The sequence below is a fragment of the Globicephala melas genome, chromosome 7, assembly GCF_963455315.2.
Source record: "Globicephala melas chromosome 7, mGloMel1.2, whole genome shotgun sequence".
In the NCBI taxonomy this organism is placed as follows: Eukaryota; Metazoa; Chordata; class Mammalia; order Artiodactyla; family Delphinidae; genus Globicephala; species Globicephala melas.
The window spans coordinates 37013161-37035578 of record NC_083320.1 but is presented as its reverse complement, the minus strand read 5'-3'; the positions used below and the strand labels follow the sequence as shown (position 1 = coordinate 37035578).

The 22418-nt window shown below is 36.4% G+C and overlaps 1 protein-coding gene across 4 annotated transcripts in view; it reads left to right on the top strand.

The window, feature by feature from the left end:
* The window catches only part of PLCL1 (phospholipase C like 1 (inactive)), a 934919-nt gene that overhangs the window by 344835 nt on the left and 567666 nt on the right, over nt 1-22418 (top strand). For 3 of the 4 annotated variants that reach the window (XM_030855453.3, XM_060302095.1, XM_060302097.1), the window contains exon 6: nt 12841-14541. The exons of the other annotated variant lie outside the window; for it this stretch is intronic. In XM_030855453.3, the coding sequence (XP_030711313.1) occupies nt 12841-13023 (183 nt within the window). In that variant the 3' untranslated portion in view covers nt 13024-14541. Of the gene's footprint in view, nt 1-12840; nt 14542-22418 lie in introns of those variants that run through there. 4 annotated transcript variants of the gene reach the window in all.

Below are 22418 nucleotides of genomic sequence, written 5' to 3'. Positions count from 1 at the left end.
GTATTGCAGTTTTCTGAAAAGTTGGCTCAGATTAAAATTATTAAATTATTCCAAACTCTGTACCCATATTGAAGGCAAAGGTCAGACATCAAAGTATGAGCACAAAAGTAGTATTTATGTGAGTCTATCAAAGCATTTTTGAGGGTCTATCAAAGCATTTTTCTTTTTAAAACCAAGTAAGTCTTAAGCTATTTTTTTCTTCTCTGCATTTCTAAGACCTATTAGATGACATGAGCAATATAGCATGTAATGCACCTAAACACAAAGAAAAATAATGCAGTGAAGAAAAAGCATCTGTTGGTCTCGGAAGCAGGCGTTACTAGTTATTTCCTTCACACTTATTTTCTGTGTGAACTTGAGCAATGTATTTATTTAGCTATCTTGAGTCCATTTCTTCATCTATATATTTATGAAAACATAGCTGTACTTCAAAAATTTGAAATAATTACTAAGAACTCTTACTTAGCAGAACAAAATGATACTGTCACTAAATTAAACTTTATTGAGTATTTTCCACTTTCAGTGGTTTTTCCCAAGTATAAATTTCAAGGAAACAAAGTAAATTCTAAGTAAATAAAATGTGAGGAAAAATGGGATATATTAGACTATTTTGGTACTATGTCGTAGAGGCAGTATCCTTCCAGAACACTCTCCCATACTCTCTATATCTGTATCTGTAAGACTGTAGAAGGATTGAGGACTCAAGGTGAGCATCAAAAGATCCTTACATCGTATTTCACTGATTGTAAGATGAAGAAGCTTCTCCATCTTTCAAATTGTTGTTCAGTTGTCGCTTTTATGAGGAAGTCTTGACTGATCCCCTAGAATACCCATTCTCACAGCATCACAGTCCTTTCCTTTAAGCACACAGCACAACTTGCGATTAGACATAACTTTCTTTTTGTGATTTTTTTTGATTTTTGCCTGTGTCCCTCACTAGACTTAAGTTTTATGTGGGCAGGAGGGGATCTGTGCTCACCGTGTTATCCCCAGAGTCTAGCCTGATGGTTCCTAATGGGCACAGTACTGACCCCTAGAGGGTGTTTTGGAACATTGTAGAGGTGACTTGGGGGGATTCTCCTGCCATTTAGTGGGACTGGCCAGGAATGCTGGCCGTCCTGCACTGTGCAGGATGGTGCAACATAATGAAGAACTGCCCTATGTCCTGCAAGACTTTCTCAAGTCCTGCTTGACTACACCCTCTAAAATACAAATCAGAGTACTTTTGTAAATGATGTTTATTTAACAAGAAGTTATGTGAAAGGCCCAGTACATGAGGAAAAGGTAGTTACTGAGAGGGAAGCCTAAATGAATAAAGACATTGTTTCCAAATTATTGAATAATGTATTTCCTCTGGGTATTCTGTCCACCTGATTGTATAATTGCTATACAGTAATACTGGAACAAACTGAAGTGAGATATTCGTTTTAATATGATACTTTATTATTGATAATCCATGATAAGCATCCCACAGTATCCTGCGAAGTAGAAGCTGATATTGTCAACCACAAGGAAAATGCCCTTTGAGCTACTTTTGAAGATTTGGCAAATTTGGTGGGGTGCATGGACTTTACTTACTTCCTCACTTGTGGGATTATCAGACTTTTTCTCCATGGTGAGACTCTGTACTCGTCTTGACATATTATCCCTATCTTAATTAAGGTTATTTCCTTCCTTCTTTTATTGTATGTAAATAAGTCTGGTCAGTAGCCATTATTTGTTTTTATACTAGTGTCTTTGTAGTACATCTGCATTGTCATTTTCCTGTATCTTGTGTGTGTGGAAAGGCATCTGATCTTATCTCTGTTTTAAATTTAAATGAATTCATATTAAGTAAGTACAGGCATTTGTCTACTTCATTATGGTTTCTTGTGTGCCTGCCTGGGCATTTACATATTGAAATACATATTATTTTATTTTAAATGACTATTCTTATTTCTCCTTATATTATAGCTAGGATACTACATTTACTTAATTTTTAATAATGTATATAGCTAGGTTATATTATTTATGACTTTAATTTTAGAATAATAAAGGAAGCCTTACAAAATATTTGTTTTAAAGGATCTTGGTTTTGATAGGGTTGACAACCACAGGTGAAGACAAAGTCTGGCATATGGTAGATGTTTAATAAATATTTGCTTGATGTATTGATAGGTGAATAAGACAAAAATGAAGACCCAAGTCCTAACTGATAGCTAACAAAGACCACCAGTGTTCCTAAATCAAAGAGAAAAAGCAGTTCGTATATCCATAGCTTAGAACAGGATACAGTAGGGACAATAAGTGGGAATTGGAGACATTAAATTCCATACTTCTTTTTTTTTTCTTTTTTCTTTGCGGTACACGGGCCTCTCACTGCTGTGGCCTCTCCCATTGCGGAGCACGGGCTCCGGACGCACAGACCCAGTGGCCATGGCTCACGGGCCCAGCCGCTCCGCAGCACGTGGGATCCTCCCGGACCAGGGCACGAACCCGTGTCCCCTGCATTAGCAGGCGGACCCTCAACCACTGCGCCACCAGGGAAGCCCCTATACTTCTTTTTATGATCTGGTCAACAAAAGCATCTCAATGCAATAGGTTTTATTGATGAATTCAGGTGTTACCCATCAATACTACCTGTCATCAGCACTCTTGTTACTTGATTATTATTAATTTTGTATTATTATTATATTATTATTTTTTCAGCTTTATTGAGATATAATTGACATATAACATTATGTAAACTTAAGGTGTTCAGGGTGATGATTTGATATATGTATATATTATGAGATGGTTACCGCAGTAAGGCTAGTTAACAAATCCATTACCTCATGTAGTTACGTTTTGTTTGATGGTGAGGACTTTTAAGATCTACTCTCTTAGCAACTTTCAAGTATACAAAACAGTATTGTTAACTATAGTCACCATGCTGTATATTAGATCTCCAGAACTTACTCATCTTGTTACTGGAAGCTTGTACCCATTTACCACCTTCACCCATTTCCCCCGACCCCCCAGCCCCTGGCAACTACCAACCTACTCTGTTTCTATTAATTTGGTTTTTTGAGATTCCACATATAGTCTTTCTCTGTGTGCTTGTCTCACTTAGTATAATGCCCTCAAAATTTATCTATGTTGTTGAAAATGGTAGGATTAACTTCTTTCTCATGGCTGAATAATATTCCATTTTACACACACACACACATATATATATATATATAAAATCTCCATATATATATATTACATCTTCTTTATCCATTCATTAGTTTGGTGGACACTGAGATTATTTCCATGTTTTGGCTATTGTAAATAATGCTGCATTAAACATGGGGGTGCAGGTCTCTCTTTGAGATCCTAATTTCATTTCCTTTGGATATATTCCCAGAAGTGGAATTGCTGGATCATATAGTAGCTCTATTTTTCATTTGGGGGGAACCTCCACACTGTTTTTGTATATGACCGTACCAATTTACTTTACCACCAACAATGTGCAAGGGTTCCCTTTTCTCCACATCATTGCCAATCTTATTACCTCTTGTCTTTTTGGTAAAACCCATTCTAACAGGGGTGAGGTGATATTTCATTGTGGTTTTGATGTTGATATTGAGCACCTTTTCATGTACCTGTTGTCCATTTGTATATCTTCTTTGGAAAAATGTCTATTCATATCTTTGCCAATTTTTTAGTCAGATTGTTTTTTGCTATTGAGCTGTTATATATTTTGAGTTATTACATGCATATTGAGTTCCTTATGTATTTTAGATATTAACCTCTTATCAGATATACGGTTTGCAAATATTTTCTCCAGTTCCATAGGTTGCCTTTTCATCTCCTTCTTTGTTTCTTTTGCTGTGAAGAAGCTTTTTAGTTTGTTGTAGTCCCACTTGTTTATTTTTGCTTTTTTTTTCCTTGTGCTTTTGGTGTTATATTAAAAAAATCATTGCCAAGATCAATGTCAAGTTTTTTTTCCTATTTTTTTGCTAGTAATTTTATTATTTCAGGTCTTACATTTAAGTCTTTAATCCATTTTGAGTTAATTTTTGTGAATGGTGTAATATAAGGCTGCAATTTATTCTTTTGTATGTGAATACCCAGTTTTCCTAGCACCATTTATTGAAAAGACTATCTCTTCCCCATTGAACATTCTTGGCTCCTTTGTCAAATATTAGTTGACCATATATGTATGTGTTTATTTCTAGTCTCTCAGTTTTGTTCCATTGGTCTACATGTCTGTTTCTACTCCAGTACCATACTGTTTTGATTAGTTTTGTAATATAGTTTGAAATCAGGATGTATGATGCCTCCAACTTTGTTCTTCTCTCTCAGGATTGCTTTGGCAATCTGGGGTCTTTTGTTGTTCCATAAGAATTTTAGGATTGTTTTTCTTTTCTTGTGAAAAATGCCATTGGAGTTTTGATAGGGATTGCACTGAATCTATGGATGGCTTTGGGTAGTATGAACATCTTAATGATATTAATTCTTCTGATCCATGAACATGGGATATCTTCCCATTTATTTGTGTTTAATTTCTTTCATCAGTGCCTTGTAATTTTCAGTGTACAGATCTCTCACCTCCTATGTTAAATTTATTCCTAAATATTTTATTATTTTTGGTGCTAATATAAATGGGATTGTTTTATTTATTTCTTTTTCTGATAGTTTGTTATTAGTGTATAGAAACACAACTGATTTTTTTTGTATGTTGATTTTTTATCCTACAACTTTACTGAATTCATTTATTAGTTCTAACAGTTTTTTTTGATGGAGTCTTTAGGGTTTTCTATATATAAGATTGGGTCATCATTTTACTTCTTCCTGTCCAGTTTGGATATCTTTTATTTATTTTTCTTGCCTAATTCCTCTGGCTAGGACTTCCAGTACTATGCTGAATAGAAATAGTGAGAATGGGCACTCTTATGGCACTCTTGTCTTGTTCCTGATCTTAGAGGAAAACTTTCAGCCTTTCACTGTCGAGTGTGGTGTTACCTGTGGGCTTGTCATATATGTCCTTTTTTATGTTGGGGTACATTCCTTATATACTCACTTTGTTGAGAGTTTTTATCATAAAAAGATGTTGAATTTTGTCAAATGCTTTTTATGCAACTATTGAAATGATCATACAATTTTTATATTTTATTCTGTTAAAGTGACGCAATTATATTATTATTAGTGATTAGTATTTAAATACTATTAAACTACTTTATTTACATATAGTATTATACACACACACACACACAGGGACACAATAATGGTCTCCTCTATATTAAAAACTATTTTTAAAAAACATGGTTAATACAAAGGCTTTCTGCTTAAGATGCAGTTAATTACCATTTTAAAGTAAATAGGGTCCTTCATTCTGTCAACACTCAAGTCAGTCAAGATTTCCTGATGAGAAAGGTATTGTAACAAAGCAGGATGTTATTTGAGAAAGACTTGTGGAAAAAGAAAATCTTATTTGTCAGGTCTTAAAACGTATGCTTTCAAATTTAACTTTCAAACATAATTTTCATTATGTTGAATTTTAATAGAGTATGACTTCATATTTTTTTAGAGCCTTTTGTATGGTTGTGCTTATTAAACATGTCATTCTGCTTTATTCTGTAATGTTGTGTGGTCTTGTTGGCATTGAATTATTCTTAAAATTTCTTTGAAGTATCTTCTACATTTTGTAAATTATTCTTCCTTCAGATCTAGATTCTCAGATATTAAAAATATTTACTTATGTTCTCTTTCCATAATCTTCAGAGATATCTGATTAATTGGAGTTTCTGACCAATACTAAAATGTATCAGTCATAAAACTAACTTAAAAAACTTAACTTTATAAAGGGTATAAAATCTAATGGCTCAGGTAAACATGTCCAATGTAATTCACTTTTTGTTCCTATAAAAATGAGATAGTTTAATTGCATTATGTGATAAAGATTTGAAAGGTAGTGTCTTTTCCTTTGTTTTGAGTTCAGAGTTTCAGGAGAAGAGTAACATAAGAAGCTCCAATAAGTCAGTACTCTTAGACCAGAACTGCTCTACAACTATTCATCCATATTTCTTGAAAGTTCATAGAGTAAAAATTCAACTTCTTAAGTGGTGAGTAGAATGCAGTTGAAATATTTGGTGGACAAGGTCTTGAAAAATAATAAATCTGAGTTTTAATAACTTTAGGCAATGAGAACTTCTATTTTTGTGCAGTTGAGGTATTTTGTACATAATTTCCCTAATGGCTACATCTTTGTGCCTGTAACTCTTGCTAACATGTTGTATACATTCCCTACAAAACTAGGCTTTCATTCTGGAGAGCAAGGATCCCAGGCCATCTTTGCATAGTTTTACCCAATATTCCAGTAATCTAACATCAAGAGAAATGTATCTGTCATGACATCAACACATTTTTGATTTGCTATTTTAATTTCTCAAATGAAGGACATTGTAATAGTTGTTTCTACCTCTTTGGAGCAAAACATTTACCCGCTTTAGATAATACAGAGATTCCCCAAAAGCATGCTTTTTGAACTGTTAATACGGTGGTAGTACACAGCTCACCACAACATGGTCATGTCCACCAAATGGAGCTGGAACAAATAAAGCGGTGCTAATACCACCATGCTGTCTGTGGCGGACTTTTGTTGCAGTATTATCCAGGGGTGGCTCTAGCTGTGGGTGTGGATGCTCATATGGGACGAATTTCAGGGGAATTAGTCAGCCGTTGAGTGTGTGCTGAAAAATACCCATACACGCCTGCCCGGTGACAGAGTTGCATTTGTTTATATGCGTAGTTGTATATATGTGAGGGCATTTCCATTCCCAGAGTCTCAATTAGCTGCTTTAAATATTTGTGGTGTACTCTGAGACAACCCACACATTTCCTTCACACGTGACAAGGACACTAGTTATGATGTTTGACCACTCTTTCATACACTAATATCACAAGGGATAGGGCAGTTCATGGGAAAAATGGGTATTTTAAGAGCCATGGATGTCAATGCCTTTTGAAAGTTACTCTGACAGATTGTAGCCAACACTATTTTCAAACTATAGAAGGAAACTGCATTTCTTAGTAAGAACAGGAATAACACAAATTCTGAATGTCTTTTGATAGATTATAAAATACAGTTATTAAATAACTTACAAATATATAACAAATAGATAACTCACATTTAGAATTCTAGCCCCTTTTATGGTTTTGATATGATGAGATAATATGTGCAAATTGGTTTACATTTAGTATATTAAGTGTTCAAAGTGTTAGCCTCTGTTTAGTGTTGTGATAGCATATTATTGTCAGTATTAATTTATGAGTAATAATAAAAATTGTGGTGGTATGGTATGTATATCAGTCCCATTTACAATCTCATTGCATCAGATATTTCTTGATTTCTAGATGATTTATTTTAATTGCAGTTTAATGACGTTGGAAGGATTTGGTTATGAATGCTTAATGTCTCCTTTTAAAAAAATTCATTAATCATTACTAATTTTTAGGTTCAAAAATCTCTGTAGTGGGCTTCCCCGGTGGTGCAGTGGTTAAGAGTCCGCCTGCCGATGCAGGGGACACGGGTTCGTGCTCCGGTCTGGGAGGATCCCACATGCCGCGGAGCGGCTAGGCCCGTGTTACTTTTTAAATGTGTTGGGATTTCCATGGACTGTGACATTTGGAAGTCAAATAACTGTGGAGGCTGAATTGGTAGTCATTGCTGTTGATACTTTTGATAATCCTGTTGTCCCATCAGCATAAGTCTGCCTGAGATGCTTTCTATTACTCTTACTTTTCTTTGGATTAAAGCAGTCCTTCTCATTTTTTTCCCCCTGAAACATCCCTAGTACCAGAGGAGAGAAAATAAAAATTCCCATGAGATTGCTAGTATATTGAAATGTTGGCAACAGCTTGACATTTCTTTCAAGTTGAGTGTTCAGTGGTCAAATTGTCCATTAATTTTACGTTCCAGGCCGTAACAATCCCAGATTTATTTTCCCAGGAGATGTTACAATTTATATACCACCAAGTAAAATGAATTCTCTTGGGCTTCTCTCCTTTCTGCCTCTCTCCCAAGACCTCTGTTTGAGGAGAATTTCTGAGCATATTCTTTAGAAATGCCCTGTTATATTACTCCTTAAATACATACTACACACCAATATCTTTAAGTGGCTTAGCTGATCTGAGTACCTAATAGGTCTTGTGGGAAATGATACACAGGACAGAGGCGTTTTGAGGGAGGAGATGTGGTATAAGCTGGCTAGGTAGGAGGATTTTGAGAGGGAGTGTAACGGAGTAGAGAGAGGGATGCTAGTTGGTCAGCGGAAATCACTGCAAGCATGGTGGGAAAAAGTCAGCCCGGAAAAAGAATGCCAAGATGGGGTTGTTAACAATAAACTTCACCCTCTTTACAATTTTGCCTAGAATGAGTCTTTTCTGCTTCTGCTAACTTAATCCATAAGACTCAAGGAGTTTAACCACAGAACAGAAAGATGACCTCTATGCCTCCTTCTTAAAAAAAATATTGAAAACAACATTTTTACATCAGTGTTTCGATGGAAACTCTTCATAATTTAGTCTTTCATTTTTAATTCTTCTGTTAGTTAATAGCTTAATTTCTTTTCCAATTTTTTTTCTGCCTGTATCATGCAGCCAGGGCGTGTTGTCTCCTGGTTATCAGGAGATGATGTCCTTTGTTTTTGTGCACTGGCACAAACTGTCTTCTCCAATTGGCCTTTGTTTTCTAGAGAGACTGACTTCTATTTACCAGAACTGACACAGTCTGACATTTAGGCCTGGATGCCACCTCTCAGAACCGATGAGATGATATTCTGGCTGATTAATTAGATACGTTTTATAACCTGCTGCAGGAAAAGTGACGTGAGAGCATTATTCATTAGTAGTATCAAGCCTGATATTTTTGCATGTTTTACTCCTCTCTTGCAATTAGGGAAGATGCCAATTTTGCTTTTTTTATGCTTTAAGAATGCCTGATGAAAATTTTAACACTAAAAGAAAAGGGAGCACTTAAAAGTAATACTCTGAAAATGAGTGTGGGTATAATCTGTTTATTAATACAGTATTTTTAAAGGAATCTTTGTGCTTGTAAAAGCAGTAGCAATACACATATCTCTGTAAAAACAGACTCTTGTAGATGCATTTTAAACAAGTTAGTAAAATTTATATTAAAATATGCACACTATCAAGATACTTATTTTAGTAATAGAGTATGTTAATTGCTTTTCATATCACCTTAGAGCATAGTTTACTTGTGATTATTTAAATCACAAATAGCTTTTCTTTCTTTCTTTTTTTGAAAACATCTTTATTGGAGTATAATTGCTTTACAATGGTGTGTTAGTTTCTGCTTTATAACAAAGTGAATCAGTTATACATATACATATGTCCCCATACCTCTTCCCTCCTGTGTCTCTGTCCCTCCCACCCTCCCTATCCCACCCCTCTAGCTGGTCACAAAGCACTGAGCTGATCTCCCTGTGCTATGCGGCTGCTTCCCACTAGCTAGCTATTTTACGTTTGGTAGTGTATATAAGTCCATGCCACTCCCTCACTTTGTCCCAGCTTACCCTTCCCCCTCCCCATATCCTCAAGTCCATTCTCTAGTAGGTCAGTGTCTTTATTCTTGCCCCTACGTTCTTCATGACCATTTTTTATTTTTTTTTTTAGATTCCATATATGTGTGTTAGCATACGGTATTTGTTTTTCTCTTTCTGACTTACTTCACTCTGTATGACACACTCTAGGTCCATCCACCTTACTACAAATAATTCAATTTCATTTCTTTTTATGGCTGAGTAATATTCCACTGTATATATGTGCCACATCTTCTTTAACCATTCATCTGTTGATGGACACTTAGGTTGCTTTCATGTCCTGGCTATTGTAAATAGAGCTGCTATGAACATTTTGGTACATGACTCTTTTTGAATTATGGTTTTCTCAGGGTATATGCCCAGTAGTGGGATTGCTGGGTCATATGGTAGTTCTATTTGTAGTTTTTAAACCAACCTCCATACTGTTCTCCATAGTGGCTGTATCAATTTACATTCCCACCAACAGGGCAAGAGGGTTCCCTTTTCTCCACACCCTCTCCAGCATTTATTGTTTCTAGATTTTTTGATGATGGCCATTCTGACTGGTATGAGATGATATCGCATTGTAGTTTTGATTTGCATTTCTCTAATGATTAGTGATGTTGAGCATTCTTTCATGTGTTTGTTGGCAATCTGTATATCTTCTTTGGAGAAATGTCTATTTAGGTTTTCTGCCCATTTTTGGATTGGGTTGTTTGTTTTTTTGGATATTGAGCTGCATGAGCTGCTTGTAAATTTTGGAGATTAATCCTTTGTCAGTTGCTTCATTTGCAAATATTTTCTCCCATTCTGAGGGTTATCTTTTCATCTTGTTTATGGTTTCCTTTGCTGTGCAAAAGCTTTGAAGTTTCATTAGGTCCCATTTGTTTATTTTTGTTTTTATTTCCAACAGATAGCTTTTCAACATTTTTTGTAATCTTTAAAACTGTGACGAAGACGGAAGAATATTTTCATCATTTTTACAGGAGATAAAATGGCCCAGGGGGAAATTGTTGGAGCTAAAAGCAAAACTAAGATACTCTGACTTTTGTCTCTGCCAACGAATGTTGGTGCATCTTATCTTCCTGACTCTGTAGATCCCATCTCTGAGTTCTGTCCGACTGTGCCACCTGGTTAATGATTGTCTTTTTATCCGTGTTGTTTCCATGGGTGACAATGACTGGGAGGCTTTACTGTGCTTTGTTGAGAGTTCACAGTTTGCCTTGAAGGGATGCCACATCATGTAGTGGTTAAGACTACAGGTTCTGGAGCCAACTCCTGGACTTTATTTCAACCCCAGCTCCATCACTTAGCAGCTGTGTGAGTCTGGGAAGGAGGATCACTCTGGACCTCTGTTTTCATTGTAAACTTAAAGTAAGAAAAGAGCCTATTTTGTGGGAATGTTGTGACAAATAATGAACCTTTGTAAAGTATGAAGAAGAATGCCTGCAGAGAGTGAGCACTTTCTATGCTGTATTATTATCATTATCACTTCAGAATTGCATTTTTCAAAGTCGATGTGACTTTTTTTTTTGCGGTACGCGGGCCTCTCACTGTTGTGGCCTCTCCCGTTACGGAGCACAGGCTCCGGACGCGCAGGCTCAGCGGCCGTGGCTCACGGGCCCAGCTGCTCCGCGGCATGTGGGATCTTCCCGGACCGGGGCACGAACCCGTGTCCCCTGCATCGGCAGGCGGACTCTCGACGACTGCGCCACCTGGGAAGCCTGGATGTGACTTTTTTTAACGTCCAGAGGGGACTCATTATGCCTATACTCCCCAAGTTCTGCTTGTGTCGTGCATATTTTTCTCTTAGAAAGTCCATCTCTATCTGAAAGAGTGTTCATTCTCTAGTCTCTAGTTTTAGTCTAAATTATAAACATGGTGTGTGGAACAGGGCACTGAACCGAGAGGCAGAAGACCTGGACTTAAGTCCCAGCTCAGTCATTAACCAGCTGTGACCTTGGGTCAGTCATGTCACCTCATCAGGCTCAGCTTCTTTTCTCCTCATGAGAAGGCTAAACTATACAACTTCCAAGTTTACTTCTAAAATCCCAATCCATGATTGAGGTACTTGGAGGTAAGTTCACCTTAACAAAAGTATTAGGCCAAGTTGTACTTATTCATCCCATATATTTAAAGGCTGTTGTTTGAAGGATTTTATGACATAAGATAGAATTGGCAAGTGTTTGTACAGATTTTGAGGAAAGAAATATTCCAAGGCATTTTTAATGCAATGCATTTTTAATTTTAGGGTCCTCATACATCCTAAAGTAAAAGCTTTCATCAAATTAAAGAGATCAAACAGTGTATGATGAAGTACCTTGCATAAAATAGGTGACTTACCTTTTCTCGAAGTCTCTGCTTTGTAGAGGAACTCTCCAGCAGCTCGTGTAACCTCCAGTTTCAAGGTCACACTCTCAGGCATTGTCATGAGAATGGAGAGGAGAGACGGAACTCCTTTCTCTTTTGTCTGTACACACCGGAAACATGTTCTGGCTTCCCCACACTTACTCCTTCAGCCCCTTGGGCTAGTGTCAGCATATACACTTGATAATTATAACAATGACCTAAAATAAGAAAAAAAATAATTGGAAAAGATCTTTCTCAGACTCTGATATAACTGACAACTGATGATTTCCTGTGATCCTCGTTTGCTTTTTTGTTTTGATTGACACACTAAGCCTCTGGAGCCTCTCTCCATCAGCCAGATGGGAACATTGTCCTCAGGATAATAGAAAAGAACATGGGTAAATAGGAACTTATCAAAAGGCAGGCTGTAGCGATGACCCAATGTACTACAAACCAGCTTACCAAGCATAAGGGTGTGTGGTTTACTTTACAGAGATTTGCTTTGTAAGCTCTTTTACACTGAGAAGATGATTTAATTTTCAGTTCTTTGAGGAAGAGCTTCTTCCCTTGTTTTCTCCCAAGCCTAGGAATGCTGGGCTGGGTGGGTTAGGAGTTACAGCAGTGTGCAGTCTCGAACCCTGGTGATGGAAGGGCTGATTGTCCTTGGTACATTCAGATAAGGGTCCCCAGACGGTGTTCCCTCCTATAGGAAATCTCCAGAGGCTCCCAGCAACTACAGAGACAATGGGGAAGGCTCAGGTTGAGGTCCTTGACTTAAAGAGCAAAGACCCTCAATAATGCAAGGAAAGGATGTTGGAAAAGTGGGCTCTCCGGTCTGAGTCTGTTTCCTCACTGAGCAACAGCATGAAGGATATAGAGTGATGTCACTTAGGATCTGCCTGGCCCATAACATTCTTCTTTGGTGTCTATTTCTGCCTGTTTGTAGGGCCAAGGAGATCTGTTGAAGAATGCCAAGAATGAAGCTATAGAGAACATGAAGCAGATCCAGCTGGCGTGCTTGTCTTGTGGCCTTAGTAAAGCCCCCAGCAGTGGTGCCGAGGCCAAGAGCAAGCGCAGCCTGGAGGCCATAGAGGAGAAGGAGAGCAGCGAGGACAATGGGAAGCTGTGACCCTGAGTGGCAGCCACGCCTTCACCCAGGCTTCCTGCCAAGGACTCTGGTTTTTCCTTCTGGTTTTCTTTCTTTAAGCTTTTTAGAAGTTCACAGAAAGATGCCCTCTCTGGGGTATTGGACATAAACAGATATTTTCACAATGTCAGTATTTTAACATAGTTAATTTATCTAAGTTAAAATCTTTAGTAGCAGTGTTTAAAAATTCTGAGATGTGTGTACACACTCACGTATGGATGTGGGCGGAAGTGTGTGTATGTGTGTGTGTGTGTGAGAGAGCAAGCGAGAGACAGAGATAGAGAGAGAGAGACAGAGAGGGAGAGAGAGAGAGAGAGAGAGAGCAAAAGAGAAGGACTGAGAGAGGTGGGGACGGGAGAGAGAGATTGAGATGCTGTTGAAATCTATTCTGTGTTGCATTATTCATTTAGTAACTTATTACTTTATCATTTTGGGACAAATTTGTTCATCTGAAATTCTAAAGAGCACTTCACTATAACCTGTTGCTGTGTTTAATTTTACTTCTCTACCTTTATCATTTAATTTGGAAATCGTAACACAGCTTATAATTGAAGGAAGCCAAATTTATCATGCATAGATGTTTTAATAGATTAAATATAGATTAGACAAATTCCTAAGAATCACAGTAGAAATAAAAGTGAATGAAGGATAAACAACTGATCAGAATTTCTGGGAAGATCAGCAAAGTCTTCAGTTAGTGAACTCTTTAAAATATTTATTAAATAAAATCAATTTTTAGAAAGTTTTCTGTAGTTGTTTACTTTTCAGTGGAAAAGTTGATCTTAAGTGAATTTATACCCACTTATGTGGTACTCTGAAACACCATGAAAACTCTGTTGAAATTAGGATTTTGATGTGACAACGATATTCAGTTATGAAATTTCAAGGTTGTGATTTATAGGAAGGTCTCATTCTTCCTAACTGGGAATCTTAGCATTCATTTTCTATTACACACATGGGCAGCTAGGAGGTCTTGACTTTCATTGCATTTAATTGAGCACTAAATTTAAATTTAAAGACATTGTTCAAACAATATCATATCATCACCTTGAGCTGATATAAATTCTGTGGGTCAGATAACACTGTGATGATTTAAGGACTAACCGATTACAAAGTATCTATGATATAATTTTAACACATGCAGAAAAACATACACACAAAAGAAGCAAATGACTAATTAGGGTACATTTATAATTGCATCCAGATCATTTTTACCCTAATATGTTCAGAAAGTACTTGAGTGTAATATGTTTGTTACCTCCAACAGAACTAAATGTTCTATGGTTATGAAAATATATCTATTTAAAACATTGCTTTTATTTTGAAAAGCTTCTTAATTAATTTGGTTAACAAATATGCTAATTTGGGGGAACCTAGGGAAGATCATTGTTGAAATTTTGCAAATATAAACATCTTCTATAGCAACTGTGTTAAGTTATTTCTGACTTCTTAACACTATTATGTTCATGCTGCACATTACTGAGAGAGTAAAGATATGAAACAACACTTTTATTGTTCTCTTTTATTGTGAATTAATTGAAAAAGGAATGATAATGAAAATGAGTTACTATATAAAAAATATCTTACAGGGTATGATATTTCCATGGACCAGATATGATGATATTTCTCCCTAGGTTTAAAACTGGGCGCTTGGGAAGACACATGAGCTCATTTGAAGGTAGGTTTCCAGTGGTACTACAATAGCCTGAAAAAATGTCTTTACCCTCCATTATACTTACCCTTCACAGTGGAAGGAATAGTGGAATGCAGATATCTAAGACCCTTATGATGAAAACGAGGTGATATAGACAGAAACAAAACCCTCCTTGCATTAGCCAGTTGGTTGGTTTCACCTGTGGACCTCTTCACCTCCCTGAGTACCATGTGGAGAAATTCATGTCTTTACAGAGAGGTGGGAAGAGAAGCTAAAGGGTGGCAAACTTTCAAAGAATATTCATTCATGTCTTTACTTGAGGGTCAAATCCAATCCTTGAGAGTGGCTTCTCTAGTTTATTCCATTTGTCCTGGGGCTCCACGCACACTTAGGCTCTAGTACCCAAATATTCTTGAGAACATGATATGATTCCACCTCATCTAATGCTGCTTCTGGTGTCAGCCACTCTCTGCTCCACTGCGCTGGGTATCCTTCGTAGGTAGGGATTGAGGTGTGGGGCAGAGAGGAGCTTTAGATTCTGAGAGTAGAGAAGTTGCCAGGGAAGAGGTCTTACCTCCTGATGGAATAGCAAAAACAAACATACAACCTTTTTTCATTATTATATTCTACAAGTGTCTGGTTTTTTTCCAAACTTGAACTTCTCTAGAAAAAGCCCCCTTCTCTCCACTTAGCTTTTGGTGATGCTAGGAAGGCAGAGTGGTAGATATTCAGTCTATTTTTATTAATTTTTACATTACCCAGGGAATTTGAGGCGGTGATGGTAGGTATTATCACTGATATTTTGTAGGTGAGAAAGCCAAAGGCCACTGAAATACTAAGTGGAAGAACTGATTTTGAATTCTGGTCTGTCCAAATTTTGTGCAAGAGTATTTATTCAATGATTTTGATTTTTAATTTAATTCTCAAAACTTTAAACTAAATTATTAACTCTTTCCTTTACAACCACAAATAAAAAAACTTCATCCTATTTTTTATAATAAAATATTAATGATCAATATAAAAATGCAAAAATAGAAAAATATATAAAAAATAAAAATATCCCACTATTACATTTAGATTTATACCTCTTAGACCCTGTTTAGCATTTCTTTATACATATAAATGTGCTTTCATTTTTAACAAAAAATGAGATCATATTATATAAACTGCTTTGTAACAGGCTTTTTACAACAATAAAAACAATACATCGTGGAGATCTTTTTATGTCAATAATATATATATGTACACTGGAGCTCTCAGCCTTTGAATTGAATCTAGTCCATAAATGACATATTTTATTTGGTCACTGAATTTTTTCAAAAAATTCTAAACAATAGACAACTTTTAAACATGAGGAGATTTCACATAAAAACTTCAATTTTCTACTTCTTTTAAAATATTAGGTATAGGGCTTCCCTGGTGGCGCAGTGGTTGAGAGTCCAACTGCTGATGCAGGGGATGTGGGTTCGTGCCCCGGTCTGGGAAGATCCCACATGCCGCGGAGCGGCTGGGCCTGTGAGCCATGGCCACTGAGCCTGCGCGTCTGGAGCCTGTGCTCCGCAATGGGAGAGGCCACAGCAGTGAGAGGCCCGCGTACAGCAAAAAATAAATAAATAAATAAATAAAATATTAGGTATACTGAAAACACTAGACCCTCCCCCACTTCTTACTTGGCATCAATTGATTTGAGTTGCCCTCTTCAAAAGGCGCATGTGCTATCCAGTTTGCCAAAGAGCCTCTTTACTCATTTATGTTACATCTTGCCCCTGTGGACATCTTAGGTGGTTATCCTTGATCCAAATCATTATTTATAATTTTGACATAGTGTCTTTCTATATGGATTATCATGACATATTTAACCCATCTCCTATTGCTAGACTTATATTTCCTAACTTCTTGTTATATAAGCATTGCAGTGATGAAAATCCACTTTTGCAAAACTTCCATATCCCAAAGTCTTTAGGATGAATTTCTAGAAGTGGAATAATTGGTCAAAGAATAGATATATTTTTTAGTAATTCTGTGATACATTGCCATATAGTCTCTGGAAAACTTGTCCAATTTAATTTCCTACCATAAGTTCATGAAAGTTCTGAAATCTTGGCTAATACTAAATTTAATTTTTTTTTTATTTTCATCTTTGCCAATCAACTAGGTTAAATTTCTTATTTCTCTTTATCTTTATTCTCTAGTGAGATTGAACACATGTTAGTATGTTCATTGACTATAAATAATCTCATAGAGATTGCCTTTGTTTTCTGATCATTTTTGGGTGGGGTGGTAAATTTTTATCTTTTATTATTTATTTTTAAGGGGCATTTACTTAAGAATCTTAACGCTGTGTTTGTCATGTGTGTTGCTAATGTCTTTTGATGTATAGATCCCTAATTTAGTCCAAGTTATTTTTTTTTCCCTTTATGGTTAGTGTTAAGACATCTTTGCCCTGGATGTTCATGAAGATATTCTCTTATATTACCTGCTAGTAGCTTTTTTTTTACTTTTCACATTTAACTTTACAAGTCCCCTAAAATTGATTTTTGTGTATAGCATAAGGTGTAGTCCCAATTCCATCTTTTCCCAGCATGGATAATCAGTTAGCCCAGTCCATTTATTGTAAAGACTGTCCATTGTCCAAGACTCTACAGTGCCACCCTTGTGAAAAATGAAGCACCCATGTATGAGTGTGTGTCTCTTTATGGAATCTCTATTCAGTTCCATTGGTCTATGTCTGTCCTGGCAATATTACTGTACTGTCTTCATTGCTATAGTTTTATAATTATTATTATTTTTTTACATCTTTATTGGAGTATAATTGCTTTACAATGGTGTGTTAGTTTCTGCTTTATAACAAAGTCAGTTATACATATACATATGTTCCCATATCTCTTCCCTCTTGCGTCTCCCTCCCTCCCACGCTCCCTATCCCACTCCACTAGGTGGTCACAAAGCACCGAGCAGATCTCCCTGTGCTATGCGGCTGCTTCCCACTAGCTATTTTATGTTTGGTAGTGTATATATGTCCATGTCACTCTCTCACTTTGTCACAACTTACCCTTACCCCTCCCCATATCCTCAAGTCCATTCTCTAGTAGGTCTGTGTCTTTATTCACGTCTTACCCCTAGATTCTTCATGACATTTTTTTTCTTAGATTCTATATATATATGTGTTAGCATATGGTATTTGTCTTTCTCCTTCTGACTTAACTTCGCTCTGTATGCCAGACTCTGGGTCCATCCACCTCACTACAAATAACTCGATTTTGTTTCTTTTTATGGCTGAGTAATGTTCCATTGTACATATGTGCCACATCTTCTTTATCCATTCATCCGATGATGGACACTTAGGTTGTTTCCATCTCCTGGCTATTGTAAATAGAGCTGCAATGAACATTGTGGTACATGACTCTTTTTGAATTATGGTTTTCTCAGGGTATATGCACAGTAGTGAGATTGCTGGGTCATATGGTAGTTCCATTTGTAGTTTTTTAAGGAACCTCCATACTGTTCTCCATAGTGGCTGTACCAATTCACATTCCCACCAGCAGTGCAAGACGTTCCCTTTTCTCCACACCCTCTCCAGCATTTATTGTTTGTAGATTTTTTGATGATGGCCATTATGACCAGTGTGAGATGATATCTCATTGTAGTTTTGATTTGCATTTCTCTAATGATTAATGATGTTGAGCATTCTTTCATGTGTTTGTTGGCAGTCTGTATATCTTCTTTGGAGAAATGTCTATTTAGGTCTTCTGCCCATTTTTGGATGGGTTGTTTTTTTTTTTGTTATTGAGCTGCATGAGCTACTTGTAAATTTTGGAGATTAATCCTTTGTCAGTTGCTTCATTTGCAAATATTTTCTCCCATTATGAGGGTTGTCTTTTGGTCTTGTTTATGGTTCCATTAGCTGTGCAAAAGCTTTTAAGTTTTATTAGGTCCTATTTGTTTATTTTTGTTTTTATTCCCATTTCTTTAGGAGGTGGGTCAAAAAGGATCTTGCTCTGATGTATGTCATAGAGTGTTCTGCCTATCTTTTCCTCTAAGAGTTTGATAGTTTCTGGCCTTACATTTAGGTCTTTAATCCATTTGGAGCTTATTTTTGTGTATGGTGTTAGGGAGTGTTCTAATCTCATACTTTTACATGTACCTGTCCAGATTTCCCAGCACCACTTATTAAAGAGGCTGTCCTTTCTTCACTGTACATTCCTGCCTCCTTTATCAAAGATAAGGTGACCATATGTGTGTGGGTTTATCTCTGGGCTTTCTAACCTGTTCCATTGATCTGTATTTCTGTTTTTGTGCCAGTACCATACTGTCTTGATTACTGTAGCTTTGTAGTATAGTCTGCAGTCAGGGAGCCTGATTCCTCCAGCTCCGTTTTTCATTCTCAAGATTGCTTTGGCTATTCGGGATCTTTTGTGTTTCCATACAAATTGTGAAATTTTTGTTCTAGTTCTGTGAAAAATGTCATTGGTAGTTTGATAGAGATTGCATTGAATCTGTAGATTGCTTTGAGTAGTATAGTTATTTTCACCATGTTGATTCTTCCAATCCAAGAACATGGTATATCTCTCCATCTATTTGTATCATCTTTAATTTCTTTCATCAGTGTCTTATAATTTTCTGCATACAGGTCTTTTGTCTCCTTAGGTAGGTTTATTCCTAGATATTTTATTCTTTTTGTTGCAATGGTAAATGGGAGTGTTTTCTTGATTTCTCTTTCAGATTTTTCATCATTAGTGTATAGGAATGCCAGAGATTTCTGAGCATTAATTTTTTATCCTGCTACTTTACCAAATTCATTGATAAGCTCTAGTAGTTTTCTGGTAGCATCTTTAGAATTATCTATGTATAGTATCATGTCATCTGCACACAGTCACAGCTTTACTTCTTCTTTTCCGATTTGGATTCCTTTTCTTCTCTGATTGCTATGGATAAAACTTCCAAAACTATGTTGAATAATAGTGGTGAGAGTGGGCAACCTTGTCTTGTTCCTGATCTTAGTGGAAATGCTTTCAGTTTTTCACCATTGAGGACGATGTTGGCTGTGGGTTTGTCATATATGACCTTGATTATGTTGAGGAAAGTTCCCTCTATGCCTACTTTCTGCAAGGATTTTATCATAAATGGGTGTTGAATTTTGTCAAAAGTTTTCTCTGCATCTATTGAGATGATCATATGGTTTTTCTCCTTCAATTGGTTAATATGGTGTATCACGTTGATTGCTTTGCATATATTGAAGAATCCTTGCATTCCTGGAATAAACCCCACTTGATCATGGTGTATGATCCTTTTAATGTGCTGTTGGATTCTGTTTGCTAGTATTTTGTTGAGGATTTTTCCATCTATGTTCATCAGTGATATTGGCCTGTAGTTTTCTTTCTTTGTGACATCTTTGTCTGGTTTTGGTATCAGGGTGATGGTGGCCTCGTAGAATGAGTTTGGGAGTGTTCCTCCCTCTGCTATATTTTGGAAAAGTTTGAGAAGGATAGGTGTTAGCTCTTCTCTAAGTGTTTGATAGAATTCGCCTGTGAAGCCATCTGGTCCTGGGCTTTTATTTGTTGGAAGATTTTTAATCACAGTTTCAATTTCAGTGCTTGTGATTGGTGTGACCATATTTTCTATTTCTTCCTGATTCAGTCTTGGCAGGTTGTGCATTTCTAAGAGTTTGTCCATTTCTTCCAGGTTGTCCATTTTATTGGCATAGAGTTGCTTGTAGTAATCTCTCGTGATCCTTTGTATTTCTGCAGTGTCAGTTGTTACTTCTCCTTTTTCATTTCTAATTCTATTGATTTGAGTCTTCTCCCTTTTTTTCTTGATGAGTCTGGATAATGGTTTATCAATTTTGTTTATCTTCTCAAAGAACCAGCATTTAGTTTTATTGATCTTTGTTATCGTTTCCTTCATTTCTTTTTCATTTATTTCTGGTTTGATTCTTATGATTTCTTTCCTTCTGCAAACTTTGGGGTTTTCTTGTTCTTCTTTCTCTAATTGCTTTAGGTGCAAGGTTAGGTTGTTTATTCGAGATGTTTCCTGTTTCTTAAGGTAGGATTGTATTGCTATAAACTTCCCTCTTAGAACTGCTTTTGCTGCATCCCATAGGTTTTGGGTCATTGTGTCTCCATTGTCATTTGTTTCTAGGTATTTTTTTTATTTCCTCTTTGATTTCTTCAGTGATCACTTCGTTATTAAGTAGTGTATTGTTTAGCCTCCATGTGTTTGTATTTTTTACAGATCTTTTCCTGTAATTGATATGTAGTCTCATAGTGTTGTGGTCGGAAAAGATACTTGATACAATTTCAATTTTCTTAAATTTACCAAGGCTTGATTTGTGACCCAAGATATGATCTATCCTGGAGATTGTTCCATGAGCACTTGAGAAAAATGTGTATTCTGTTGTTTTTGGGTGGAATGGCCTATAAATATCAATTAAGACCATCTTGTTAAATGTATCATTTAAAGCTTGTGTTTCCTTATTTATTTTCATTTTGAATGATCTGTCCATTAGTGAAAGTGGGGTGTTAAAGTCCCTTGGAATGAATGTGTTACTGTCGATTTCCCCTCTTATGTCTGTTACTATTTGCCTTATGTATTGAGGTGCTCCTATGTTGGGTGCATAAATATTTACAATTGTTATATCTTCTTCTTGGATCAATCCCTTGATCATTATGTAGTGTCCTTCTTTGTCTCTTCTAATAGTCTTTATTTTAAAGTCTATTTTGTCTGATATGAGAATTGCTACTCCAGCTTTCTTTTGGTTTCCATTTGTATGGAATATCTTTTTCAATCCCCTTACTTTCAGTCTGTATGTGTCTCTAGGTCTGAAGTGGGTTTCTTGTAGACAGCATATATATGGGTCTTGTTTTTGTATCCATTTAGCCAGTCTGTGTCTTTTGGTGGGAGCATTTAGTCCATTTACATCTAAGGTAATTATCGATATGTATGTTCTTATTCCCATTTTCTTAATTGTTTTGGGTTCGTTATTGTAGATCTTTTCCTTTGTTGTGTTTCTTGCCTAGAAAAGTTCCTGTAGCATTTGTTGTAAAGCTGGTTTGGTGGTGCTGAACTCTCTCAGCTTTTGCTTGTCTGTAAAGATTTTAATTTCTCCATCAAATCTGAATGAGATCCTTGCTGGGTAGAGTAATCTTGGTTGCAGGTTTTTCTCCTTCATCACTTTAAATATGTCCTGCCAGTCCCTTCTGGCTTGCAGAGTTTCTGCTGAAAGATCAGCTGTTAACCTTATGAGGATTCCCTTGTGTGTTATTTGTTGTTTTTCCCTTGCTGCTTTTAATATGTTTTCTTTGTATTTAATTTTTGACCGTTTGATTAATATGTCTTGGCACATTTCTCCTTGGATTTATCCTGTATGGGACTCTCTGTGCTTCCTGGACTTGATTAACTTTACCATATTAGGGAAGTTTTCAACTATAATCTCTTCAAATATTTTCTCAGTCCCTTTCTTTTTCTCTTCTTCTTCTGGAAACCCTATAATTCGAATATTGGTGCGTTTAATGTTGTCCCAGAGGTCTCTGAGACTGTCCTCCATTCTTTTAATTCTTTTTTCTTTATTCTGCTCTGCAGTAGTTATTTCCACTATTTTATCTTCCAGATCACTTATCCGTTCTTCTGCCTCAGTTATTCTGCTACTGATCCCATCTAGAGTATTTTTAATTTCATTTATTGTGTTGTTCATCGTTGTTTGTTTCATCTTTAGTTCTTCTAGGTC